The sequence below is a fragment of the Neopelma chrysocephalum genome, unplaced genomic scaffold (assembly GCF_003984885.1).
Source record: "Neopelma chrysocephalum unplaced genomic scaffold, ASM398488v2 Primary Assembly neopelma1_180, whole genome shotgun sequence".
Classification (NCBI taxonomy): domain Eukaryota; kingdom Metazoa; phylum Chordata; class Aves; order Passeriformes; family Pipridae; genus Neopelma; species Neopelma chrysocephalum.
In genome coordinates, this window is record NW_020897842.1 from 2,106,376 (window position 1) to 2,133,867 (window position 27,492).

General features: G+C 49.4%; 3 protein-coding genes across 10 annotated transcripts in view; 2 read left to right on the top strand and 1 right to left on the bottom strand.

Annotated features, from left to right (window-relative positions):
- PHF13 (PHD finger protein 13) overlaps nucleotides 1–4,093 on the top strand; it is a 9,850-nt gene extending 5,757 nt beyond the window's left edge. The window contains exons 3-5 of the mRNA XM_027702117.1: nucleotides 117–245; nucleotides 629–1,181; nucleotides 1,588–4,093. Coding sequence (XP_027557918.1) covers nucleotides 117–245; nucleotides 629–1,181; nucleotides 1,588–1,814 — 909 coding nt within the window. The 3' untranslated portion in view covers nucleotides 1,815–4,093. The remainder of the gene's footprint in view (nucleotides 1–116; nucleotides 246–628; nucleotides 1,182–1,587) is intronic.
- Nucleotides 4,094–6,366: 2,273 nt separating this feature from the next.
- DNAJC11 (DnaJ heat shock protein family (Hsp40) member C11) lies at nucleotides 6,367–23,989 on the bottom strand. 2 transcript variants are annotated; one of them, XM_027702194.1, is made up of 16 exons: nucleotides 23,972–23,989; nucleotides 20,006–20,135; nucleotides 17,893–17,966; nucleotides 16,618–16,719; nucleotides 13,616–13,744; nucleotides 12,960–13,082; nucleotides 12,202–12,275; nucleotides 11,034–11,223; nucleotides 10,690–10,775; nucleotides 10,145–10,261; nucleotides 9,035–9,190; nucleotides 8,791–8,860; nucleotides 8,609–8,666; nucleotides 7,808–7,950; nucleotides 7,243–7,372; nucleotides 6,367–6,610 (listed from the first exon to the last, which is right to left on the bottom strand). In XM_027702194.1, the coding sequence occupies exons 2-16, from the start codon at nucleotides 20,091–20,093 to the stop codon at nucleotides 6,585–6,587; spliced, it is 1,566 nt and encodes a 521-aa protein (XP_027557995.1). In that variant the 5' UTR covers nucleotides 20,094–20,135; nucleotides 23,972–23,989; the 3' UTR covers nucleotides 6,367–6,584. The 2 variants fall into 2 exon arrangements, with proteins under 2 accessions (XP_027557995.1, XP_027557994.1); XM_027702193.1 differs by lacking the exon at nucleotides 23,972–23,989 and adding an exon at nucleotides 22,496–22,618.
- The window catches only part of CAMTA1 (calmodulin binding transcription activator 1), a 223,384-nt gene continuing 218,597 nt past the window's right edge, over nucleotides 22,706–27,492 (top strand). For 5 of the 7 annotated variants that reach the window (XM_027702182.1, XM_027702187.1, XM_027702179.1 and 2 more), the window contains exons 1-2: nucleotides 22,706–22,753; nucleotides 26,051–26,144. In XM_027702182.1, coding sequence (XP_027557983.1) covers nucleotides 26,078–26,144 — 67 coding nt within the window. In that variant the 5' untranslated portion in view covers nucleotides 22,706–22,753; nucleotides 26,051–26,077. Of the gene's footprint in view, nucleotides 22,754–26,050; nucleotides 26,145–27,492 lie in introns of those variants that run through there. The other 2 variants (XM_027702177.1, XM_027702181.1) reach the window with 1 other exon arrangement.

Genomic DNA, 27,492 nt, shown 5'->3' on the forward strand with positions numbered 1-27,492 from the left:
GCCGACACCGGGGGCGATGGGGGGTGGGCGCTGCCCGGTTCCGCGGGCGCGGGGCCGCCGGGGCGGGCGGGAGCGGCGGCGACTCCCCCCCCCCAGGGGCGGGCCCGGCCCCGCGGCCGCCGCTCACCCCCCGCTCCCCGCAGGACTTCTCCCCCGGCTCCCGGCGGCACCGTACCGTGGAGGACTTCAACAAGTTCTGCACCTTTGTCCTGGCCTACGCCGGCTACATCCCGTATCCGCAGGAGGTGAGTTGCACCGGGGGGCTCCGGGGGGCACCGGGCTGGTCTGTCAGACCGGCCGCTCCAGCGGTCGCGGCCCCGGCCGGGCCGGAACAAAAGGGGAACGGCGGCGGCCGGAGGCTCTGGGGACGGGGCGGGGGGTGGCGGCGTGGGCGGGGTGAAAAACGTCGGATCCGGCATCGCTCCCCGGGCGCTCGGGCTGGAGATTCCCGGGGCGGCGCGTGGGGAGAGCGAGAGCGACAGCGCCTCGGGGACAGCGCCTCGGGGGGACAGGGGACAGCGCCTCGGGGGGACAGGGGACAGCGCCTCGGGGACAGGGTGCAGCGCCTTGAGTCGCACGCGAGTCTGTTCTGAGTCAATGCTGTACCTGCTTCCTCAACGTGTTCCAGGAAACGCCACTGAGGAACAGCCCCAGCCCTCCCAACAGCACTGGAGGCACGATTGACAGCGATAGCTGGGATCCTCGCTTCAATGACACCCCCTCCTCTGTCTCCCTGCCCACCAAGAACAGAAAGAACTTCAGTCAGCTTAAACGAGCAAAACCCTACGGTTCCCTGTTCCAGCGGGCAAAGGCCAGCAACTTCCTGCCGGAGCGAAAACAAATCGATAAGATCAGGAAGAAGAAAAAGCTGAAAAGGAGGGAAACAGAGGTGTCTGCAGAGGAGGACTATGAGGAGAAGCTGCTGGAGCTGGAGGCAGAGGACTCTTATGCAGAGACACCAATGAGCCCCTCATCAGAGGGCGACCCGCAGTCTGTGACCGAGCACTGCTCGGTGTGGGACTCTGACACCCCATCCAGTGTCTCCTACCCCGCTGTGACAGCCGAGCAGACGGTGGAGATCCAGAGTGTGGGCAAACGAACGGTCATCCGGCAGGGCAAGCAGGTGGTCTTTCGGGATGAGGACGGCACTGGTGACGATGAGGACATCATGGTGGATTCGGGTAGGTGGCCTGGCTGTCCAAGAGGATCAGCCAGGTGGAAGTGGTGGTGCTGTTGCCGATCTCTTTGGTACTTTACCTGTAGCATGAGAATAATGCTGAGCAGTGCTGCCTGGGCGGAATTTAGGAGCAGTTAGGTTTTTGGTGGAAAGGGGGGGTTGGCTCCTTTTGCAGTAAACTGAGTGAAAAGCTGCAACTTTATAGAAGCGGCTGGTTCTCCTCTCCTGCACTGTGGCCTCCCATGTACTGCTGAGAGTCTCTTCCCATGCAAGGGAGACCTGAAAAAAGCAGCAAAGTGCCTGTCTTTGAAACCCAGGTGGTTAATTTAGCACAAAAGGAGAGAAAAGTCCCAGTGTGGGTGTGAAGGCTCGACCCCTAAAAAATGTGGCTTTGCTCTTTGTCTTTGCAGATGACGACTCGTGGGACCTGGTCACTTGCTTCTGCATGAAGCCTTTCGCCGGGCGGCCGATGATCGAGTGTAACGAGTGCCACACCTGGATCCACCTCTCCTGCGCCAAAATCCGCAAGTCCAATGTCCCCGAGGTCTACATCTGCCAGAAGTGCCGGGACTCCAAGTTTGACATTCGCCGTTCGAACCGCTCCCGGACGGGCTCGCGCAGGCGCTTTCTGGACTAGGGGCAGGCGGTGCTGGTGCGCTGCGCGGGCGGGCGAGCCGTGGGTGCTGGCCGGGAGGCCGGGAAGGGCTTCCCCAAACTGCTGCTGCTGGGGCGGGAGAGCTGCCCGGCTGGCCCGCGGCGCAGGGACGAGGAATCGCCAGGCCGCAGGCAGCTGGGGCTGGGAGAGGCCAACTGGTCAGAACTGCGGCCAGATACTGACTGTCTCCAGGGACAGACCAAGCTCTCTGAGCTCGGTGGAGTTTTGTCCGGTTACGATGACTGGGTGATGTCTGGGGAATGTACAATACCTTTGCCATGGAGGTTTTCTCATCCCATTGGGAAACTGCAAATCCTCTCTGTGCTAGGAAACTCCTCCTCCAAAGAGGGAGGGGAGGAGGAGGAAGTCTATGTGAAGAGTCTGAAAAGTAAATGGCCCTGTGTTTTAAATTCAATGAAATATTATACCTGCCCATTTTTCTGTATAGATCAATCTTAGATATCCTAAGGCTCGGTACCAGCCTCTGTGTGATCTGCTGCCGCTGCCACAGGCTTGGGAAAATGGGAGTTCTGCGATTTGGCATTGCCCAAGTGCAAACGGGACTTGGGGCTCCCTCCCGTGCCAAGGGACAGCACCCTGGCAGGAAAGAGCAGCCCTTTTTCTGGACAGGCAGCATGGGGGATCAGTGGCATCGGATTCTTCCCTACAAGGTCTCTTCACAGTGATTTTTCATGATTTTATTTGCATGATCGGCTCAAATGTGTGTATGGAGGGAAACTGCTCCGTTTCCTGTCCCTTTGTTAACCTCTACGGGGCTGTTTTAAGATGATGACTCTCCCTCTTCTCAGCCCAGAATTCAAACATGGACTCTAAAAGGGGCCAAAGTAAATGTAGAGCCTGGCAGGTCTGGCTGGGATTTGATCATGTCCATCCAAGTACAACAGCTGAGTTGATTTGTGTTTTCACTGTTTTTTGAGACTGGACTGTAACCAGAAAGCCAGAATCTTTAACCTACTGGTAGCAATGACACAGCTCAAAGCGAACGCAGGCGATGCAGCTACAGGGTGAAGTGCAATGAGGATCCATCCAGGGCGGGGTGGACAGGAGAGCACTCAGGCCTCAGCCCAAGGGAAATCCCTCCAGAACCATGGTGGGGAGTCACAGCTCATACACAAGGCCAGGGAGATGCTGGTGTTGTTCCTCGATGCCCATACGCATCCACATGGGTCACACAAATTGGGTTGATGTTTCAAGGTATTTCTCTGAAGTTCTGCCTGGGGAACAGTGTGTGCTCTGTCCAGGGAGACCAGGAGGCTCGGGGAGACACTGGCTGGTACCACAGCCACAGCCAGACCAGCTGTGCCAGCAGGAACGTGTCCTGAGCTCTGCACTCACAGCATTGGAGCACTGCCTTGTCTGAGGACTCGCTGGGAGATGTGCCCTGGTGATGACTGAGGCTCTTGCCAGGACACAGGGTCAGGTGCCCTCCTTCAGACATACGTCCTGGAGCTGCCAAAGCCTCAGGCAGCCCAGTGCCACGGGGTCCTGGGGCTCCATGGCGTGGGACATGGGGGCACAGGAGGTCTGCCAGACTGGCAGGGCAACGGGGCTGCATGACTTGCAACTGTTCTGTCCTGCTTCTTGATAAAAATCCTATTCCACAAAGCTGCAACAGCTGACTCTGGGTTCAGAAAACCAGCTCCAGCTTCTGTGAAATCTCAAGACCGTGACCATGCTGTGCTGCCTTCAGAAGCTACATGGAACCACCAAGGAGTTTGCCAAAGACTCGCCCCTGACTGCTGCCTGACTGTCCTTTGCAGCCAGAAAAATAACCAAAGCACTCCAATGCTGCCATTTCACTCTGCAACCGGAAAGGCTTGGAAGGTCCCAGCTGCTCCTGTGCAAGGGTTGGACCCGCTCTGAAATCGGGATCTCTGTGTTTGCAGCGTGTCCACAGTTCAACTGGACCTCTATGGAGCACGTTCCTGAAGCTTTTATGGGTGCACTGCCAAGTGAACTGGCTCTTTTTTACAGAGGTTCGACACTAATCAATGTGACTGACTCCTGTTCTGTTCCCTTTTCAGATTTATCCCAGTGGATGGTGTCTGACAAGTCCAGCACGTTACAATATCAGCAGAGAGAAATAAAAAAGTAACATCTCCATTCTTTTAGTTCATCACTTTCAGCCATGTATAATTATAGTTTAATTCAGAACTTTATTTTTTCATTAAAACTTTTAATGAACCATGTTTTTTTCTTAAATGTGAAATAAGTGAACAATGAGTTTGTTTTATTCCAAACTCGGGAGTCTGCTGTTATGATTTACTGGTGTGTGCGCTGTTGTGCCAGGCAGCAACAAGATCTGATGCTTCAAATGCTCTTCCCTAAACAATACACCCAGTCAGGCAGGGATAGGAAGTAAAGGCAGGTGTACCCACCTTTCTCCAGAGCAGCTGCTCCTTGCCAGCCTCTGGTGAGAGATCAGGTCCCTGCAGCCTTGGAAAAAGCCCTGGGGGCTGCACTGCATCTGTCTTGTGAGGACTGACTGCTTGGCCAGACCCAAACCAACCCCTTGTGAACCCTCCAGGAGCTGTGCTGAAGGAGAGCTCCCTCCTTCCCTCCCCACTGCCAGAGGACTCCAACCCCCCCAAGGGCTGCCTAAGCCTTGGTGCCACCCTGCAGCTCTGGTATGTGCCATGACCCTGCAGGCACTGCTGCTCAGCCAGCTGCCATCAAAGCAGCAGCCTGAACATCTTGGCAAACTGAAAAGGTGGCTCAACCTTTTGCATATGGCACTAGGTCATACTGGAAGCTAAGCTCTCGTGGCTTATAGCTTCTATTTTAATTCTGTTGGTAATTTTGAATTATACAGAGTGATAAAGAGAAGTCCCAGGGAGCTGTGGCTGTAAAATGGCAGCTGCTCACAGCAGGAATGTGATTCCACAGTGGGGCTGTTCTTACAGTCCTGGCAAAACTTGTCACTGACAGAAAACAAGGAAGAAAGTAGTAGATGGGCTGGAAAGACTGATCCAGCAACTGGCTCCCAGGGATGCTCTCCTGGGAGTATTCTGCCATGTCCTAGTCCCTGCAGGCTGGCTCTCACTCCTGACCATACACCTCACACAGTGAAAAGACATGAAAAGGGAACTTCTGGTAGAGATTTCTGCCCAGTCCCTCAAGTCCCACCCAGCAATGACCAGCAGCAGTCAATGAGCTGGATGGAATGGAGGGTGCTATTATGTTTACAAAACCTGGAACCCTTGCTTTCCAGGGGCTTATTTTCAGGAGTCTCCTACAGATGCAAAGGGAATGGGAGCTGCTTTTCAGCTGAATATAATTTATTGCACATTTTACATTTAAGTTCAGATCAACAGAACACTGGTTGTAAGTGAAATAAAGCCCTGCACCAGGAGCTGGTCACAAATGAAGAGTTTTGTTTTAATGAAAACAAATGAACACCCCTTCACAACATGAACTTGTTTTTTAGAGAAGGGAGCATCTCTTTCAGACTGGCTCAAACAAGTCTACTTTTGGAAATCTAGTTCTCCTGTTGCAGTGATCTGAGCACAGAGAACCAAAGCTGCCCAGAACAGGGGCCAGGCCCATGCCAGGAAAGGAGTTATGGCAGAAGTTGTCAAGAGCATCTCTGCACTGCCAAGACATGGGTGTTTTCCCCTCTGCTCTCACCAGTGAGCAGTGAAGGCTGGTCTAGACTCACCTGGAGCAGACATGTGACCAAGGATTCCCTGGGTCTCTGTAAAAGCCTTGGTGGTGCTGATGTGCCCAGTGTGTAGCAGATTCTACCAGGTGCCGTTTTCAGCTGCTGTGTCACCAGCCCAGGACTGTCCCTCCACTGGAAATCCCTGGCAGGGCTTCTAGGCAAGATAAATCCAATGGATTTATGCCATAACTGCTGCTTTTCAGAAAGGGCAGCTGAATGTTACATTTTCAGCTCTTTATCCATTTGGCCTCTCTCCTCACTTTGGTCTGGTTTACTGACATGAACTACGTTTGTTTTTCCTAGAAATAAATTAGATGGGAAGAGATAGTTGCAGCATCAGAATCAAATTAAATGAATTGCTGTCCTTCTCCTCACTAGCTCTCCTATTTTTCTGAAAACCTTGATGACACATGGATATGGGTGGCAGAAGAATTAGTAAGACTATGATATCCCATGTCCTTGTCTGGAATAGCAGTGTTGGAAATAAGCAGCTGGACAGATTGGTGCTGAAGAGGTCAATGTTACTACAAAAGGCAAAGACCTTCATACTTAACAAAAGTATGTGGTTAACAAGTGCATTTCAAACACAGATTTGAGATGGAAACTACCTCTGACCTCTTTCCAACAAAAAGGCTTTGCACAGGGGACTTCCAGGAGGTGGCCCGAGAACTGAAATTCCCCTCAGGAGCAGGAAAAGGTGTGTTACCTGTCCCAAGAAGTATGTGGAGAAGTGAGAACAACACGTTTTCATTCCTGCTCAGTGCCAGGAGGTACGTGTGAGCGCACGGAGGGGCCGTGGCCAGCTGGCAGGAGGGCACCTGCTCAGCCCTCTGGGCAGAAAGCACTGTGCACTCAGAGTCACGCTGCTTTATTGAGTAGCAAGCCACAATATTGCCTTGAAGCTGCCTGGAGCAGCAGGGTCTCTCCTTTTGTCCTTAACAGAATCAGCAGGACACCACCTGCTATACGGACAGTAAAAATAAAAGTGTCACTGTTCAAACTTGCAGCGTCCGGGGGAGGTTGTGCAGTTTCCATTGACCCAGGTCCCGTGGCAGACACGAGCTCCCAGATTAGCCATCGGCATCAATCCTGTGAGCTGTCAGGGAGAACAAGGAATGGACACAAGCTAGAACCCACCACCGTACCAGGGACAGGCAGGAGCATTTCTGGCTGCTAATTAAACACGACTCATATACACCTCCCAAGGCACTTCTGGAAGCTCTGTCAGTTGGATGTGCTGCTCACACTGGCCAGGGAGCTGGTCTGGAGCAAACAGAGGTCTGTGCCTTTGATCCAACCTGCCAGACCCACAGAGGTGACAGTAAAACCTGTCATGAGGTCTCACAGAGTTATTCCAGCAGGGAAGATGTTTTGGCAAGTAAGACAAATGGGGACAAAGAAGAAATCTGGCTCAGGCCTCCAACATGCCTCCACACATTCAATTCAGTCCCCAAAGGGTCACCCAGTGCTGTGAATTGCCTGGAGGGACACTGGCACCTGTGGGAGGCCTCTGCTTCCAACCCCACTCAGAGGTAAAGGCCAGCTGGTACGAGCAGCTGCAGAGCTGCTGCTGAGCTCTTTTGGGCCTTGCTGCAGAGGCAAGTCATGGTCAGTGCATCCCAGTGACCTGCTCTGAGCCCCAGAACCCCAGTTCTGTGTGCGTCACCACAGAGCTGAAGCACCGTTTCAGTTCCCAAAGGAGGAAGCTGGGCAGCCCATGCTACTCACATTGCTTTGGTATCCTAAGGGCCTCGTTGTCAGCTGACATCACCTGGTGCAGAACTCCTCGGAACTGATAAAGCACTTTCAAACTCTTCTCCTCACCCACGCAGGGGTCGTAGAAGCCTGGCAGCCCAGCCTTCAACCAGAAAAGGACAAACTGAGCATCAGGGAATTGACTTTCACAGTTCTTCAGCTGGCCAAAAACATCTATTAGTGCCAGGACAAGTGTCATTAAAAAAAGGAGTTTTGCTGCCAGCAAGGTGAGATGCTGAGGAATCACCTCTGCAAGTTTTGAATACATAAAAGTAAACCAGGGGGTTGGGAAGTTTCTGGTGTACAGCCCCAGGGTCTGCAGACACCAAGATGCTGTTTCTTTGGCACTGGAAACGCCCAGAGAAACAGAAGTTCCTGGACGTTCCTAACATTTGGTATGTAAATGGCTTCTGTGAATTGGTCCAGAGTCACTGGAGAGATCCCCTGGCAGGACACCACATGGTTCAAGTGAAATTCTGGGTCACACATTTGAGCCATGGAGTCTGGGCTTTGACAGAACAGCTTTGACAGAACGTACCTTGGAGGCCTCTGTAAGGATGAGTTTAGAGTCCTTCACCAAGCACTGCAGGGGCACAGTCACATCTATTACCTTCACCTTCTCATTCTTCCTGCTGTTGTCATTAACAAACTTCCCGTACCAGGCATTCACTATAATCAGACCTGCATGTCCCAGGAAATCACAGCTGTGATGAAAGGCTTCCTGCCATGGCTGGACAGACACTAACAAAAAGACCATCCCAGCATTTTCTCTTGCTTTCACCAAGATTCAATTCTCCTGGCCTGGACCCACTCTTCTCAAGCCAGAACAACATTTCTACTTGGTTGTTTGTTAGCAACCTTCAGCACTAGGATAGAGTGACAGGACTTCAGTGCCACACTGATGTGACAATCTGAGTGGATGTCAGTTCACTTTGGACACTCTGTGGAAAACTGGTAGTAATCATCAGAGATCAGATTGCCACTACAGTCCATGAACAATGGGATTGATCCCACGTGAGGGAGAAATCAGTGAAAGCTAAACTTGAGACTACAACTTCTGCACATATTTATACACACACCTCTCTTTGGTGGAGAGGTGAATCCAGACTGATGTCTTCAGTCTGTTGATCCACTTCACAGCACGTCCCAAAATAATATTCTGTGATCCCTCCTAAGCTCAGGCACCAGGAGCTGAATCCTACTGGGACTCCCCCACTCTGTGCTCAGCAGCAACTACGCTGTGCTTCCTCAGGAGTGGGAATGAAGAAACAACACCTTTGTACTGTTTCTTCTTCTCTTCAAATTTATATAAAAAAGTAAATGATATCATAATCTTTACCCATTCTGGCTTCCTCTGCTTCAATTATCCTTCGGACAGACTCCTGCATCAACCGGACCTGTCACAACACAAGTGGCAGAGCAGAAATCACGCAGGGTCAGACACTGTGGCCAGAAGAGAACAGCCCAGAGTGAAAAGAGCTGCCTTTCACTAAGGGAGACCAAGTTACAAGAAAGACTCACCGCAGCTTCAGCCTCCTGCTTCTTCTGCAGGATGTCACTGGCTGTGTTCTCCCGCTGCTTCTCCAGCTCTCTGGCAGAAGGAAGGCAACACCACGTCAGGAATACACAGTAGATGGGATTCAGCCACCAACTGGCAGGTGCCTGTCTGCCCGCCCTCCCAATTAAAGTGACCCACAACCTCACACAAAAGAGCCCTAGTGAGACTTCCTCGCTCTGAATGTGCAGCACAGCCTGGCAGTCTCACCTCTCCTTCTGTGCCCTGAGGTAGGGTTTGATGACCAGCCTGTGCATGGCAAAGTAGATGACGAGAGGTCCCACGGTGGCATAGAACACGGCGCTGGGGAGCAGCTGATCTGTTAGGTGGACAGGGAAGAAGTAGGTCTGGCTAGCTCTATTCAGCCTGCAACAAAAAAGAGCAGAGGGACAGGTAAGAGGAAAAGCAGAGTTGAATGTGCTTGATGAAACACACTTAGCAGCAGCACGTGCTGCTGAAGCAAAGGGAGATGAACAATGAGCTCAAGAAGTTAAAACTCCAGTAAACTTGAAAAAGCCAATGGTGAGAAAGACAGCTGACACCAGCCAGAGCCAGATTTCAATGAAGCAAACATCTCTCATGATAGTACCTGACCATTGTACAGTGTTTTTTTTAATCTTAGGAGAACAGGAGAATAGGAAATTTGGTCATTAATTTCCCCCAAAAAAGGTGAAAAAGAAAATGCTTCTAGAGAAGGCCTGTGTTCACAATACTGGCATGGGCTTTCAGGACAGGTGTATATTAGTATTTTTCTGATGCTTATAACAATATTTATTTCAGAAAACACGAGTTCCCTGAGCTCTTCAGGCCCTTCAGCAGTTTGGCATCCCACCTGCTGCTGGCCCCAATTCCAAGTGCACCACAGCACAAGGACCCTTAATGAGCTCTGCCCCTCCGTGAACTGCACCTTGTTAGTGGTACAATCACTGCATCAGGGAACGGTAATTCCCTAAGTCAAGCATACACTTGTGTACAGTGTTATACAAATAGAATCCAGCTCTAAATCCAGCTCTACTAATAGTATTTTCAGAAATCTTCCAGCCACTTACCAGAATGCTCCAAACCTCACTTTAAGCTGTATTTCAGAATATTCTGATGCACACACAGAGGTGGCTCAGGTTGTAACACCAGCAGAAGGCACCCACTCCTTACCATGGGCACTGCTTGCGTTAGAGGGGAGGGCAGCTGCACCCTCTCCCAGTGATGTATCACCACACCTGTATTGCCCTGGGACTGGGACCTTCTCACTTGAATACTGGAAATAGAATCACAGAAGTTATGGTCAGCCTCTGCAATCTAGAGCTGCAATCTTGAACTTACTTGATTTTCAAGGACACTCCTTGGGGAACACCAACACTGACGGTGGCTCCTAAAACGCTGTGTCTGGAAATCTTCCTCTCTGCTCCATATTCCACTACGGTCCCAAAGAAACCCGCCCTAGAACAACAGAACCAAAAACTGGTAAGACAGGGAAGACTTCTTCTCTTTACTGAATCCTGTAATCTCCCAACAAGTAAAGCATGGAAATACATCTGCATGCAGCAGATGTTGCCCTCTGGAAGATTCACTGTGTATCTCCAAGGTGAGAATAGCCCTTCCAGCTTGCTTGGTAGTAAAAAGACTACAAGAACTTCTGGCTTTCTTACTGGAGATGATATAGACATATCACACACAAGTATTTTAAGTTCCACATAACCAAGCCACTGAGACATTCACTTCAGTCTTTACCAGATTTAAAGAATGAAAAGCAGATTCCCAAAGGCCACAGAAGCATTTGGTTTGTGTGGAACCTGGAGGCCTACAGCAGCAGAAGAGGACAGATTCCTCAGGTTGTGAATAATGTGAACTTCCTCTTGAGCACTTACTTGAGAGAACCTTTCACTCGTGTTTGATCCTCATCCTGAAACTTATGCTGGTAACTGACCATCATGAAAGAATGGGGGATTCCCAGCTGAAACACAAGAGGCACAAATGTATGAAACCATGTCCTTGGCCACTGCTGAACTCTCCCCCCAATTTCCTTTCTCATCCTTGAAGTGGCAGAGAACACAGAGCAGTGCTTGACACAACCTCTGCAGCCTGTTAGCTACGCTGGGTGTAACGTGGGGTAGTACCAACTGTTCCCTCAGCCTCTAGTCCCAAGCCAAACCGCTGCCAAGACAGGAAGGTGAGATCCCTCTCTCCCATGGGGCAGCAGCAGGGCTCTCACCTGCAGTGCCAGGGTGAAGTGGCTGGTTTTGGTGTCCCGGACGATGCTGGTGTTCATGGCTGACTGGATGCCCCACCGCCACTGCAGGTAGCCCATGGTGTTCTTGTCCAGGTTTCGGGCCAGGACTGTGGTGAGGCCGGGCCGGACCCCGCGGGACGAGAACTGCAGGGCACAGTTTGTGGTGATGAAACTACGGAAGTGAGGAAAGACTCATCAGTGCTAAAACACAGGCTCTCAGGTGGCCTCAGATTTCTTCTTGCCCAGGAACTTTGCTGAATGCCTACAGACCATCCTGCAAGGAGTGTGACACCCGAGGCTTTCAGGGAAAAATCAAAACTGATTCAGACTGCCCTGACCACAGCAGTGCCCAGGAGAGCAGGCCGTGCCCTGGTTCACTGCCTGTGCCCAGGCAGCTGCTGCTCCTGACCTTCCCTCCTGCCCTGCACAGGTCACAGCCTGGTCCCTGCAGCACAGCACACTCAGCTGCTGGCACAGAGCAGCCCTGCTATTTAGTAACCCTCAAGCATCAGCTCCAAAAAGCAGCACTAAAGCTCTCCACAGGGAACAAGAATCCTGTGCAAGCTCTGAGGAATGTTGTATTTACTACATTAGAAAATACAAATGAAGGAGCCTAGGCTGGCTCCTGCAGTGCTCTGGCATGTGACTTCAATCACAGCCCTTACCTTGTATTCTCGTTTGCAACCTAAGACTTCTATTAATTTGTGAACAGACACCACAGTTGTGGCAAATTTGGTATTATTTCCCAAAAATACAACACATCATCTCCTGTTTTGCTGTCAGAAACTCCCTTTCACACATGGAAGCCTCAGAAGAGCTCCCCAGAGCTTTTGTTCTGCTCCCAGAGCCAACTTCTGTTGCTCTGATTGGAGATTATACCTCAAGTATCATGAATCATGAGAACATCAACTACAAATCTAAGGATGTGGAACACAGACCCTCCTTAAACTGGAAGTATGAAAATGGAGAGCACCAAAACCCAGATACAGTACAATATATTGACAATACAAGTATGACCTTAAATCTAAAGAGGAAATACCTTATTTTGTAGGATAGAAAACAAATCCAGAACTAGTGTGGAAGAGAATTCAAGTCATTTACTTCCTTAGTGTGAAATATTAAACCATTAGACCATTTTTCTAATATTTACCATCTTGGTGTAAGATTACGGAATATCTTCAGCCCAAAGAGAGGTCCATGAAGGTCTCCTGCTCCAAACTCCAACTGTTCAAATGCACAATACCAGAGTGTTAGAAGAAAACAACCTTTACAACAGTGACAAAGGATGTCACAAGTGTCATTTTCATCACAGACGTTTTACACATCTGAGTAACATTTACCACCTCTTTCAGCACTCTCCCTTTCCTGCAGCTTTGCATTCAGAAGAAAAGGTGTCTCACTGAGTCAGGGTTTATGGGTAAAACAAAGCCAGTTTCATAAAGCTACAGGTGACTGCTACTGGCACCTGCTCTGGTCACTCCAGGGAACATGGAGAAAACATCTCCCTCACAAAACCTTGCTGCAAATCAAAAGCCTCCAGTCTATGAATTCTCAAAGAGGAAAACTCCCACTCCCCTAAGCTGAGGAAACAGGCTAGCAAGGTGCCTGCTCACAGCACTGGAAGGCACCTCAGAGCCTTCAGACAGAGAAATTAGAAAGACTGGAGACATCAGGTAACAATTCTGTCTGCACAAGTGAAGTCCAAATTGCATGGCCAAATGGAGAGGGGAAAAAAATAAGAAAAACCAAGGTTTGGCTTTCCCTTTTTCTCAAATTCCTTTAAGAATTCCTTTTTCTACACTCTACAGAATGTAGCAAAAGAGAGATGAACCACAGCCAAAGTTCCCCCCCAAAATAAACATTGGGTAACAGATTGAATATAAAACTGCACAACAGGTGTACTCTTACCTCTCCCCATCCCTTGGCAGATGTCACTCGTCTCAGAGCAAGATTAATTGATCCCCCTCCATTCCCATTCTGAGTGGAAAGGTTACCAGACAGTATTGCTGTGTCCGTGGCAGTCAGGGGTGCCTGAAAAATGAATCTATTGTTAGCAGTAACTCTGGTCCCAGTTCACACAATTAGTGCATGTTCTACAGGGACGTAATACAACTGCAGTGTATGTGGTTTTGTAGTCAAACATCAAGTATGGCAAAAAGTGAGATAATTCTTACAGTACCAGACACTTGTGACACCTGTAATGTACCTCTTGAAGTCCTGACCCTGAGCTGCAAATTTAGTTGTAGACTAAATTTCTACAACTCTCTGGGTAAAGAATTCCCATTCTCTTCCTTACCCACATCCTCAAAAATGGGTGCCATTCGTTTTCATCCACTGAACATACCACATTCAGTCAGAACTGGATACTGAGCATCCCCACTGGCAGGAGGGCAGGACCACTGCAGCCCACAAACGAGTCTCCCAAAAGCTGCAGGGCAAACCCACCATCCTGCTGGCCCTGAGCTGCCTTTTCCCACCTGCACTGGCCACTGTGTCCCCCCCAGACCCCGGTGAGAGCCCCTGAGCAGCGTGTTCTGTGCCTCATTCACTCAGGCCCTGCTCACCTCGATGGACTGGGATATGTGCATTTTGTTTATCTCAATCTGGGGAAAGCTGCTCCCAGGCACATCTTCGTACTCCTCGTCATAACGATCAAAGAGGTCGGTGGCGTCTATTCCCACACTGATTGTTCCCTGAGGGATGACAAATGAGACAAGCACTCAGCATTAGCAAACATCCAGCACACACAGGACAAGTGGCTAAAGCATTCCTGTATATGATCACATTTCTGTGCAGTTTTCCCTTTTTCTGCAATTACCTTTTCCACTCTAAAATTAATTTCCTAATGCGCAAGACAAACAAATGTCAGTGATCACAATATTCCAAAACAGCAATATAAATCATCAGACTGGAGAAAGGGCAGCTTTTCAGCATGAACTCAACTTGCAGTCCTGAGGTCATTTTTCTATTGTGACATATTACAGAAGCAGGTAGAACACCTTTACAGAGCAGGTTTCTTCTTCCCCCACAACTGAATCTGCTATGTCAGTATTTGCAAGTTAAGATAATATATTTCAGAAATTGATTTTCTTCAATGGAACTTAGCCAGAAAGCCTTTATGTGCTTCTTCTTATGAGTTATTGACCTCATTAGTCAAAATTTTTGTTTTCTTTTTCTAGTTTATATCTTATCATCAGAAGAAAAGCTTGACAAAGACAAACTTTTAGTAAATGGTAAATATTTTCTTTCTCATAGAAAAACTTACTCCTGTAAAAAACTAGGCCACAGCTCCATAATCTGGCTACCTGCTGCTGTGCTCCCTCAGACTAACTACAGGAGTGGGTTTCTCTGAAAAGAGCATGATTAGATCCTTGTCTGGGTCATATAACTTCAAGAGGCTTTGGAAACCTTCCCTACGGACCCATTCAGCAGCATCCCAGCTCCTATAAAATGTACCAAGTGCAATAAAAAACCCCTCTCTGCACAAGTACAGACTAAACTCTGAGCAGTTTGTATATGGAAACTCCAAAGCTGGGTAGGTACAAAACCCACACACACTGTGGTGTGCCAGGCCAAGGCCAAGCATGGATGGAATAAATCCTTATTTCAGTCTGAGGGAGCATTTTTCCTTGCTCACTCCACTCTAATCACATACTGAACCATAAATAAAGGAAGAATTGCAGAGTCTGACAGGACTCAAACCCTCTCTCTGCCTTGGCTTCCAGCTATTTGCCGTGGAGATTCCCGACCTCTTCCCAGTGTTTATTTTCTGATTTCTGACGCACCAAAAATTGGATAAATATTTTAACATTGAAAAGTACCATTATTTTCAGGAGACCCCTGGAGCTGGGTTCTAACCATGCTTGGCAGCTGGAGAATTTCAGAGCACTGCACTCACTGTTCTGTGAGGCAGCACCAGCGACCAGCTCCTGCCCCTTCTGCACTTTCAGGAATCATCTTCAAAGTCACCTTCAAGGGACTCCAGACCCTACAGCTCCTCCAGTTTCAGCCCTCTCTTGCACTGTGCTGTTCCTTGAAAGGAGGTCAAAAGAAGAGGGAAGCAAGGGAAAACCACTAACTGCCCTGGAAGGGCACAGCCTTGTGCCAGCAAACACCCATTGGAGACCACCTTGCTGCACTCGGCTTACTGGTGCCATGATGCTGCATGGATCCACATGCATTCCTGGGATTCACTGCACCTCATTTCTCTAAAACATACTCAAAATCTTAGGATTTCCTTTTTCACATCTGTAAATTGTACAGTAAATATCCCTCCCAAGGAAAAAAGTAAAACACCTGAATCTAACCATGAAAATGCACAGGACCTGTTCAGAGGAAAGGAGCCTCTCCCTGTTCCCTCTCTGGCTCCCCAGTGGACCTCCTACTCCTCTGCCTTTCCCTGAGGTGAATGGTGGACCCTGGGCAGACCCTCCACCTCCCACTAAGCAGGTGAAGTCACCCCAGAGGTCTGTGGATCCTGGCAAGGAAACTGGTTCAGGTGCAAGCACAGGAAAAGCAGCAGATGGTAAAGTTAAAAATATTCCCAGAGAATGAGAGCACCCCTATGCCACCGGATAATAGAGGGGACTGCTGCTGCTCCCAGCTCCCATCAGCCACCTGCTCTGACCATGGGAAATGAGGAGCTCTCCCCAAAGGAGGGTGGCAGGAGGGAGCTGTAAGGCCTCTCAGGAGCCAGCGCTGCACAGCGCAGCAGCTCACAGGGAGGGAGTGGGAGCAGCACCACGGAACCATCCTGGGATCAGCTTTTACAATCACCTTTATTTGCCACTCTGTGAACAGGAAACAGACTCGTGGCATTCACAGATGTGCCAGAGGAGAATACAGTCCCTCCTTTTCTCTTATGAATTTACCTTCGGGAAGGTGACACCTGGAAGCCGTGCCAGGCTATGCCTTGAGGGGCCTGCATTCCTTAGATGTTGACCTTCCACAGCAGGAAAATAACAGGATTTAATTTCTCCTAACATGAAATGGTTCTTCTCAAACCAAGTAATGAACTTTTCAACCCTTCTACATGTCTTTGAGAGCAAAAACAAAGCTCTAAAAGCAAATAGGAGACTCAATTCCAACCCTCCAAATTGCCTACATCTGGTTATTGCTCAACATTTCTGGTTAAAATGCTTTATTTTTGTGGAACTGTTTTATAGAACTGACAAAATGTTGGAAATTTTAAAATAACTTGCGCTCGTGTATGAAATGATCACAGCTGCGCTCCCCAATTCCACGGGAACACTGCCTGGAGAGACATTTCCATCGCCTGCCAAACAGCAATTGCTGTAAACACCCAGATGGCTAATTTTATCCCAGGACACAGGCCGAGGCTCACAGCACAGCTCACAGCCACGGCGAGGGCCCAGGGAAAATGTCACATTGCTGAAGCACGGGGCAGCATCAGTGGGAGATAACCATGCCCCTCTCCAAGAACATCTCTCTGACCCCACTCACCCGCACCTCCAGCAGGGACAGTTTGCCTTGACTGGTCTGTGGCACCCAGAACCCCCTTCCTGCCAGAATAATGCTGTCAACAGACACTCACACAACATCTTACCTTTGGATTAGTTCGCTGCTGCAGTCTCCTCTCTTCCCTCTCTCTCTGCAAACGCTCAAATTCTTCCCTGATTTCAGCTGCAGTTCTCTTTCGTTCCACAACCTGCTCAAAAAGAAATGAGAACCAAAGGATCACCAGACTGAGGCTGTTCAGGGCATTGCAGTGCTGGGGGGATGGAGGCCCACGAACCTGGGACGCACTAACACGCTGCCCCAGCTGCTGAAAGCTGCTCTGCACCAATTTCAATAGTCAGAGTTTGGAAGGAAGCACCTGGGCCAAATCAAATGGTAGGCATGAGAGAAAACTCCATGCTTTGAGAGAAGGGAATATGGTCTTGTTATTTCCATTCCCTTGACAAAACTAGGGCAAAGAGCTTTCCCACCACAAGTACTGGACACTGCAGTGCTGTTATCCTCAGCGATCCATTAACTGCTCTACCAGGTGTGGACACAAAAATGAAAGCAACTGAAAGGCTCTGGCCTGAAGTGAACTGATGCAGTGAGACTTCTGTGATTTTAGGCTATGCTGTTTCACAGCTGCTTACCTGACATGGCTCAGGGAATGAGGATTTTAGGGTTTTGGTATGGATAGAAAGAGTATTGGATTTGGATTTTCAAAATTAGACCAAGACTGCGAAAAGCAGTTCAGAAATGTCTGTTACACTGCACCACATTTCTGGCAACTGACTCCAAACTTGACCTCGGTGCTGACCTGCCCCAATACCACAGGATTCTGCTGCAAGCAGCATAGTGAAATCAACTAGGGCTGGCAGAGGCCAGCAGGGGACTCAACAGCAGGACAGCCACGAATGAACAAGTTCTCTTCCAAAGCCCATAAAACCCAACCAAAACCAAACCAAACCAAACCAAAAACACCAAAAAAAAACCCCAACCAACTCCAAAAAGCCCAGGAAGAAAAAGTAATTTCAAACTCAGAAGCTAGTTGAGAAGATGTTTTGGATGAAAAAACAAGTTTCTGATGAAAAAGATGGGACGAGATGGACAATGATGACACATTCATCTCAGACACGGTAATATCCCACCAGGGAACTCTGAATGGCAGGTTTATGGTTCTCTTGTTCAGTGCAAAACCCAAGTGTTCTTTGAAGATCCATCACGGTGTTTCAACAGGGACAGAGAGACAGAAATAACTAACCCAGGCTGCCTTCAGACCAGCAGGCATTTACTGCCAGCCAGGTGTCAGTGCAGCTGGTAGAACAACAGTGTAGATAAAGGTGGGTTTAGTCAAGGCCATAAGGTGCTCAATTTCTCTCACCTCCCAGCCTTCCATCTCCAGTCCTCTCCTCCCATATATGTCATAGATGGCTCTGGTCTGTGGATCACTAAGCACTGCAAATTAAAACCAAAAGAGAGGAGAGAACTCAGTTTTCAGTCTTCTCCTCGGATTTCAGACCAAGACACTTGCATTATTTGGAATTCAAGCACAGCTCCTGGAAACAGCTTGTTCTACAGTAGAACATTAACCCCTTTGATGCTTCCATGTGCTGTATTGACAGGACACGCTGACTTTTTTCCCCGAAAAACTCAATTTTTTTAAAATTTTTCTTACTTCTAAAACAAAAAACTGGAAAGAACACAAGAGACATGCAGCCTAAGTGAATGTGCAGTGCAGTTTCTAACACTGCTTTCTTTGACTGAAGCATGACATGAGCCCTCTAACAACCATGGGGATTATGAGCAATTTAGCCAGAGCAGTCCCAGGGCCCTTCCTGAGCAGGAATACCACCCACCCCTGCCTGGCTTTCAAAGCTCTGTGGTGCTTCCCTTGATCTTCCCTGTCCACTGATCCTTTCCCACCCAGTCCAAATGTGTGGGACATACCAAGTGCCAATGAAGCAACTTCCACAAGGCAGTTCATGCCTTGCCAAACACAAATTACAAGGCAAAGGTATGTGTAAAATCTGAACCTCCCAAAACGTCACCCAACTCAATGGAGAACACAAAATGCACCAGGACACTGCAAAACAGTTACTTTGGAAAAAGACTGTGTACAGAATTAGGAAGAATCTCTAAAAGTTAAGGCACATTTAAATGATAATCTCCTATACCACACCCTTCTGTAAAAAAAATAAAAGATCATCAGTATTTTCCCCCCAGGGTTCCAAGATCAGCTTTATCATGATCATGTATTTCTTTTGACTGTGGGGGAACTGATGTGTCCTCAGGGAGCTGGGGCACTTACACTGGTAATTGAGCTTTGGTCTGAACTGCTGAAAGATTATTGGACTTGCTAAATGTCACAGGCAGATACTGCTTTTTATGAATTCTGGTAAAATGAATCTTTTGTTGTGTGATATTAAGAGATGGAAGAGGAGGGAGAGAAAATAGGCAGGAGGTGAAGTGGCTTATTTCTAAGATGTCAAAAATTTGGCTTGCAAAATTGATACTACACTCACATTTGGTACAAAACAAGCACCAATTTCCTTTCCATGTTCATTGCAAGGCACAGCCAAGCAGAGCCACAAAATTCAAAGGGAAGCTGCTGACTAATATAAGGCCACTCACCACACTAAAATGAAATTACTGAAGCATCACCTGTTTTTGTTCCCCACATCATCAAGGTCAGACCTTCCCTGCTCTCCTAGTGAAAGCTTCCACACATCCTAAAGCCTACCTAGGGACAATGGGAAAGACTCCACCTGTGCTCAAGTCCAGCGAGAAGGAGCAAATCAGTCAAAGCCAGGAGAGTAAAAAAAAAAAAGCTCATATTTGAGGTCAAATGGAGGAATATTTGTTCATCCTTTTGCCTTAGTTTCTCTTTAGGCTCCAGGACTGGGCACCCAGACTGGGCACTCGATTTATAACATGGATGGCTCCTGCCAGCTTCCAATCTACCTGCACTCCAGGTGCAACTTGCACACCAGGATGTAAGTAAATTTCAGCTTAATTCAGACTATTTTAAAAGGGCTTTGGCATGAGAGAAAAACTCTGACCGCTATGAATCAGTTGTCTCTATCTCAGTCTGAGCATATGGGAGAACTTGCTGGAAAACAATGGAGACTGCAGTCAGGTGACATGGAACAGAACTCTGAGATGCACCAGTTCATCAGTACAATATGAAACTGTCTTTCTGTTTGAAGCTTTTCAATCTTCATTCTCTTATGGAAGAGGCATTCAGAAGTAAGGGAAGCGATGAGAAGATCATTTACAACACGCAGCAAGACAGAGACTCCACATCTCATTCCCTGCAGCATTTATACGGCACTTCTCCTCTGACTTACGGGACGGAAGCAGGAAACAGCATCGCTAAGTTATCAGCAAATTTAATTATTACTTTGTGATAATAACTAGCTTCAAAAAGCACGAAAACACAGCTTTCCTAGAAGCCCCATGAAAACAGTTTCTGCAAAGCTCAGCCTCCCTCTGACCTTCATAGGCCTGGTGGACCAGGTTGAAGAGCCGCTCCGCCTGTGTTTTGAGCTCGGGGTCGCGGTGCTTGTCGGGGTGGTACAGCATGCACAGCCGGCGGTACGCGGCCTTCAGCTCCTCCTGGGAGGCCTGGGAAAAGCACAGCAATGAGCTCAGGTACAACCAATGCCATTTCCACAAGGCCACTCTCAAGATCAGCCCTGAAAGGGAAGTCTGTTACATGACACTAGTTTGGCCAAATCAGGAATGGACTATTGTTTCATTATATAAGTTAATAAAATGTTCAATTATCACACCAGGATCATCCACACTATCTGTAGCAGAACAAGTGACCTCAACAACAAATTCTACCCATATTTCAATCTTAACCCCCAAGGAGACACTTGAGGGACATCAACAATGGGATTTACAGACACAAATTCCATTTACTCTTAATGGTCTTCAGTGAACAAAGATGGCACAGTTTCCAAGCTTTCACTGGGGAAACAAAGGCCTTAAAAGGTCATTTCTTAAAGTAACATCTTTTTTCCCCCCACTTGTGGCAAGGAGGGTTTTCATCACAGAAATGCCACTCACCAGGAATCCATCTGGATTTGAGGACAGCTCAGAATAAATCTTTTCTCTGTATGTTTGTACTACTTTACATTAATGTTTTGAAATTATATAGCTAAAGGGTAGCTGCCAAATTTGCTGGTCCCAAGACAGTAGATTAGCTTTCTTCTTTTTACTACTGTGTGCTTTCTTGGATATCAAATTTAAACTCGACTGGGAAGGGAGGGGAACATATAGGCCCAAAATGGCATTTTTAAATCAAATTAATGATAAATGGTTTAATGTGTTATTGATTACATCATAGAAACGAGCAGGTTCATTTTTCATAAATGCCATGTTCAATAAAACGTTAGATTGGGCATTTCAGCATCACTGATGCTCGGATCATTGGTTCAATATTCCATGAGCAACAGCCTCTTTGAAACTGCTAAAGAAACCCTGACAGCATTTCAGATTACCAGGAAATACCTAAGTCACTAATAATTGTATGTAAGTTACATTTTTATCACCAAGACTCTGGGCAAAATTAAAAGGCCTCCCACCTCCCTCCTTGGGGTTTAAACAGCCTCATTTGATGTCTCAAACACAGCACAACGTTTTTAGCAGAGTAACATCTCTAAAAGATGAACTATTCACACACACCCCACCACCATCTCCACTTGCAGGCTCCCATCCCTCTGTGGGATCCCAGCTCAGCTGCCACATCACCCTGTGGCTCAGCACACAGACACGCTGTTCACTGCATTCCACTGCAGGGCAGTACTGCTGACGCTAATTACCAAGGGCAATTAACAAAGCCCACTCCTCTCTGTTGGAATGATTCCCTTGCGTACCCCTTTAACTCAGTTGCAGCTCCCTGCTGTACCAAACCTGAGTGTCATGCTCTGGAAGCCTGCCTAAGTTAACTATTAAACCCTCCCCCAGCAGTCACAACCCTTGTTCGGTTCCCACCTCTGTTTTAACCTCTGCACGCGGCTGTTTGGAAGGGGGAATTACGAAAGCTCCCAGGGGAGGTACAAGCATGGCCCCACCGGCTTTGAACCAGACCAGTGGTCTCAAGTTGCACAGAAACTTTTCTAAAAGGAGCCCAGCATCAGGGAGTTCTGCAAACAGCTCAACCCTCACACACTGTTCCTTCAGGAATGTGGCAGATTCCCACAGATGAGGCACAGGAGACTGTCCCTGCAGCCCAGGGACTGACAGCAGTCCCAAAGGGAATTTTTCGAAGCTATCAGGCTGAATCGTTTCCAAGTCTGGACCTCCTACTGCACACAGCAATGGTGCAGTACGAGCTTTGTCCGACTCCAATGGCAACATCCAGGACAATGGGCTTGAAAAGTGAACTCTACACACACACACACACACACACACACACATAATATATTGCTGTTGCATTTGCTGAAACAAACTACGGTATAGCTCCTATATTCAGATACCTGGAGATTTGCCTAATTGTTACTATAAAACATAGTTGCCTCCCATAAAGTTCAGAACTGATCCAAAATTGCACCAATTAATAGCTATCTATTTTTAAAAGTGAAACCAAGGACTCTCGATCCTTCTTTTATGGCGGGAGAGGTGCTTTGCAAAAATTTCGGTGTTTCCGAATCGGAAACCTTCGGGAAGTGCCCCCGGCCCCGCCCGGGCCCGGCGGGAGCGCGGCCGAGGGGGCGGGTGTGCCCCGCGGAGCGGCACGGGAGCGCCCGCACCGCCGCAATTCCGAACCAAACGCGCATCTCTCGGCCCCAGCCGCCCTTCGCCCGCCGCACACACCCGGGAGCCCCGTGGCCCGACCCGAGCTCTGCCGTCCCGCCGCCAGCAGCGGCCTGGGCTGAGGGCGCGCCTCAGGGGCACCGCTCCCGCCGCGGTGGGCAGGGGGGGTCTCAGCCCGCCCGACCCGCCCGGCCCCGGCCCCGGCCCCGGCCCCGCGGCCGCACCTCGCGGCGCACGTTGAGCAGCCCATAGTAGTCCTGGTTGTCCGGCGCCTCCTCGCCCAAGGCCGCCGCCATCGTCCCGACCTCTCACCCCGCGCTGCCGCTGCAGCGCCCCCCCGCGGCCCGGCGGCCACAGCGCACGCGCACGCGGGCGGGCACCGCCCCCTCCCCGGCGCGCGCGCGGCCCGGGCGTGTGCGCGTGCGCAGCGCGGGAGCCGGGAGGCGGAGGAGGCGGAGGAGAAGCGGCGGCGGCGGCGAGGGGTGAGTGAGGGAGGGAAGGAGAGAGAGACTGAGGGAGAGCGCGGACTGGGCCGTACCGGGGCACCGGCCGCTCCGCCGCGCTCCGCTCCGGCCGCGTTCCCCGTCCCGGCGCCCTGACGCGTCCTTCCCGCCGAGGTCGCTCCGCGGCCGAGCGGCGGCTGTGGCGGAGCCGCCACACGGAGGCTGTGTGGCCTCCGCCCGCCCCGCTCCCGTGCGGTGCCTGCCCGGTGCCGCAGGGCCCTCGGGACCTGCCCAAAGGGCCGTCGCCCGCCCCGGTCATTGACGGGACCTGAAGGGTGACGGTGCCCCGAGGCCTCTTGCCGCCGTAGCAAGAAGGCGGTTTCCAAACCCTGCTGTGACCCCCGAGCCGCTGTTCCGTGACCGACTCCCGGCTCCGGCGGGGCTGGCGGAGGGCAGCGGGGAAGCCCGGCAGCCCGGTCCGGGCAGGGTCGCGGGCAGGTCTGAGCTCAGCGGTGTCGGACCCGCAGGGACACACCGAGGGCAGAACGTGTGCTCGTTTGTCACCGGTAGATCTGGAGCAGTTTTCCTTGGATCAATAGAGCTGCTTTGGCTTTTGGAGTAGAGAACAAGGGCCTGGAGTTCACGCTGTGCTGCCCTCCCTGGTGGTGGGTTAACCCAGCTCTGAGTACCGAAATTGAAGGAAATGCCTCCCAAATGTGCAGAGCACAGAGCTTTTAGCAGAAGGGCTGCCCGGTTGGTGTGTTAACCTGAGTGCTGGCAGACAGACTGGGTGCTTGTTGGCATCAATGCTGTGATAAGGCTGTCAGGAAGACAAATGCAGCCTTTCCTGCTCGTGAGTGGTTGTTCCCCAGTGGCTGGGTTTGATATTTGGGGGGGGGTGCTGGAGTGGTTTTCAGGTACTGCTGTCTGTAAGACCTCTCATTAACACCAGTGCAGCCCAGCATGGAGCTGGAACTGTGTGTTCCCATTCTGAAGCTCAGCTTGTCTGCTTTGGATTTTGGATCTTCACGTAACTTTTATTTGAAAACAAGAATGTTTTAATATTTAATAAGGTTTTTTTTCTGATCCCAGGGTAGTTAACAGGGAAGTATTGATTGTTTTATAGCACTCCTGGTAAGTGAGACACAGTGCTTGGAACAAGAGGTGCACAAAGGATCCTTGTCTGAGAAACCATGTGGAGATGGGTCTGTTCTGCAGGGGAGCATGTCTAGCACTGCTTTTCTTCAATGAACCCACCTGCTAGATGGATTTTGTTTCCACGTGGTTTAGGAGTCATTGAGTCTGTGTGACAATGCAAAGGAGACTCGAGTTCTGAGGATGTCAGTTGCTATAGCAACACTATTTCCCATGGATTTTGGTCCTGTCATAATTGTGCTCTTTTTCTAACGTGATTTGGGAGCTGTGTGGTCCTTGGGGGTGTTAGTGCCAGAGTTACTGAGGGATCCTTCCCCTTACCACATTGATCTAATGCTTTCCTAAAAGACCCAGCTGCTCGTTGCTGGCGCTGGTTGCTGTTCCCTTGCATCACAGATGATTCAGGGGAAATTTTGGGAATGTTCCACAGGTGTCACATCTTGGCAGGGAAATACAGGAGGAGAGAAATACGACTTCAGGGAGCTAAATATGAACTGTGCTTTCTAAGCATATAGAGAGAGCTCTTTAAAACTCTGCATTATAACAAAGGAAATGTAACATCTATGGCAAAAAGCAATTTGGGGGGGGAAAAAAAAGGAAGAAAAAAGAAAAGTAGTTGTTTGTGCTTTACTGAGCTGCTGAGGTTTGGCCCGGGGTGCAGCCTCCTCTTGCCCACGTCACTACTCACAGGTTCCCCTCACTGCATGTGGAAGCGTTGTGGTGCTGGGTGGGACACAGTCCCTGCAGGAAGGGAAGCAGCCCCCAGCACTCAGAGCTGGTTTAGCTGGCCGTGTGCTGTCAGACCTGTGGCACCACAGCTGCTGCTCCAGTGTGTGCAGCACGCTCCTCTAGTAAGCTGTGAGTAGCCTTACTTGTGATTCACCTCTGCTGTGGTGGAGCTTCATCCCGGGATCTCCTCTGCACTGGGGGCTGGATGGAGCTGCCCTGCCCGGCCCCAGCAGTGGCAGGGGACTGAGGGGCCCAGTGTGGCAGATTCTCCCAGTGACTGGATCACGGAGTCACTGCTGGGAACCTGCCCCCGCACAGAGTGGTTTTGCTAATATTAACTTTAGTTCCATTGCAGCTCAATGGAGGGAAAAACTGGAAAGTGCCATAAATTCAGCCGAGCTTGTCAAAGCTGTCAAATTACCCCCTGACAAAGCTCCTGCCTCTAATGACTACAGCATCAGCCGGAGGGGATGTCTGTGATGGGGCGACAGCGCCGGGGCCCAGCACTGTTACACTTGTGATGTGCTGTCATCGGGGCCTCCAGGGCGCCAGTCAAGGGTGACGCTCTGACCATAGTTAGTTCTTAAAAAAAAAATATTAAAAAATTCCAAGGATGTAGAGTAGCATCCTGCCCTCTGTTCTCAGCCAGAGTAATGCTGACTTCTAGTAAAGGTCTAAATTCTGCTAAATTCTAGTAAAGGTCTTCCTTGGTCCCATTTCTTAGCATTAGAAGTCCAGGGAGATAATGTCTTTGCACGTATAAAAGGTGGTATTGATTTCCTGTTACTGTTGTCCTGAAATGTGCACAGGGTGTCTATGGAGCAGTGACAATCCTCCATCACTAGCTTTATGGGAAAAGAATGGTTATTGAATCTCTTCCCATAAAATATAATCTCTTTCTTCCTTCCAGAATTTGCCCACTCCTGGGGGAGTCCCTCATGTTATGTCTTTGAGGAAATTGATTTTTTTTGTCTCCGCTTTGTACGCTTGTGTTTAGTTTTATTTTTAATTTGGCTCATGTGATGTGAAGTGAAGGCTTCCCTAACATTAAACATGCCTTCTCAGTCTTGTACTGCTTCTCTTTCATGTAGATTAACACTTTCAGAATGTTTTAAAGTAAAATAAAGATATTTGCTTGGCACAAGTCTCTCTTGTTGTTGCTAGGAATTTTTTTACTCTGGGCGAGTTGTTGCCCTGCTCTTTCTTTCCAGGCAGGGCTGAGGCACTGACAGCTTTTCAGCTGCTCACAGATAAATTCTGGGTAAGTTTCTGGAGTCAAACACATGCTGATTTATCATGGCTGAATGACACCATGGTGGAGAACAAAACTTGCAGTGCTGTCTGCTCAAGGAGCAGTGTGGTCTTTCAACTTGAACAGTGGCAAAAATACTCTGTCAAATATGTCCTTTCCTCTGTGTAGCAAATGACTGACTATGGGATTTTTCCTTTCAGGGAGGAAACGGCAACATGAATTCATAGATGATGAGTAGGATGCCAAAGCCAGAGATGACAGTGCTCTTGAAGAAATGCTGGGTAGAACAAAAAGGTAAAAGGAACAGCTAATTGAGTGCATTTCAGAGCCTGTGGGACTTCGTGGGGTACCTTTCCTCATGAGGCAAACGGCACACCCCCTGGAACCAGAGCTCAGTGTTCTGAATTCCCTCCTCCTCTGTTTTGCATGAAGTCCCAGTGCTGCCTCTCACTCCTGACCTGCTCTCTCTGTGCTCGGGCTTTCCCCAAAGCTGTGTCACTCTGTACCCAAAGCCCGTGAGACTCATCCTTTGCACCCTGTCCTTGCATGCACAGGTGCTGCAGCTCTCCCTGCCCCACCAGCCCAGGAGTCACAACAGGTCTCTGCTGCCGTGGTTGTGCTGAGGGCAAAACCAGAACAGAGCTGCGCTGGGTGGGTCCCTTTGCAACCAGTGCTGTGCTCTGGAGCGTTGGGCACTGGTCAGTCATGGCATGTTCTGGCTGTGGATGTGCCCCTGGGCAGGCACACACAGCTGCAGTGTGGGGAGGGCTCTGCTAACAGGTGTGTCTGCCAGGGATGGATCGCTCTGCTACTCTGCTGTCTTTTACTGCATTTGGTGTTAATGCTGTGGAGATGCCCAGAGGAATCACTTCTTATTGGCTCTTTCATTCTGAGAAATTATCTCTGTAAGGGAGGCATGATAGTCCACCTGAGGACTTGGGGAGGTGAGAGGCAGATTTAATCACACCTGCAGAGTGCTGCACACTGGAAAGGCCTCATTGTGGTCACCCAGTGGCAGCAGAAGTGGCTGAAGCAACTGACGAGGAGCAAGAAAATCTTTAGTAGTAGTGTAGTCCTCCTTCGGATATTTTCATGCTTGTTTAGGGCAGACTGACTTAAATTCCCCAAAAGTCAAAAGCAAATGTTCTCCTTGAAGGTGTTGCAGGTTTGTGGTGGTGAACTGCGTGTTGCCCCTGCCTCTCAGCTCACTCTGGCAGCGGGTGTGGGACACCAGGGCGTTTCTGGGGCACAGCAGAAGATCTTGTCAATAGTGTGTAAAGGGTTGGTATATATAAATAACAGTTCTATTCTGCTGGAAGCTTTGTCTTTGAAACAGCAATCAGGGAGGAATTCACTGTAGTTTAGGTGTTGGTGCCATTTGGCAAACTGGAGCTCTGAGTGTTCTTGGAGCCTCCAGCCTGGTACAACAAGAGCCTGTCATGGGGCAGAGCTCTGCACCCTGCCCATGTTCAAAATATTCTCTAAATATACTCTGAAATACAGATTGGGGTTTTTAAATGATCCTGATGAATAAGCTGTCCTACAGTTCAAATATATGGTGATACAACTTTTAGTTTAATAACACCAGAGTTGAGTATTCAAGGATACTTTAAATCATAATTAACAAGTTTCTGTTGTTGTC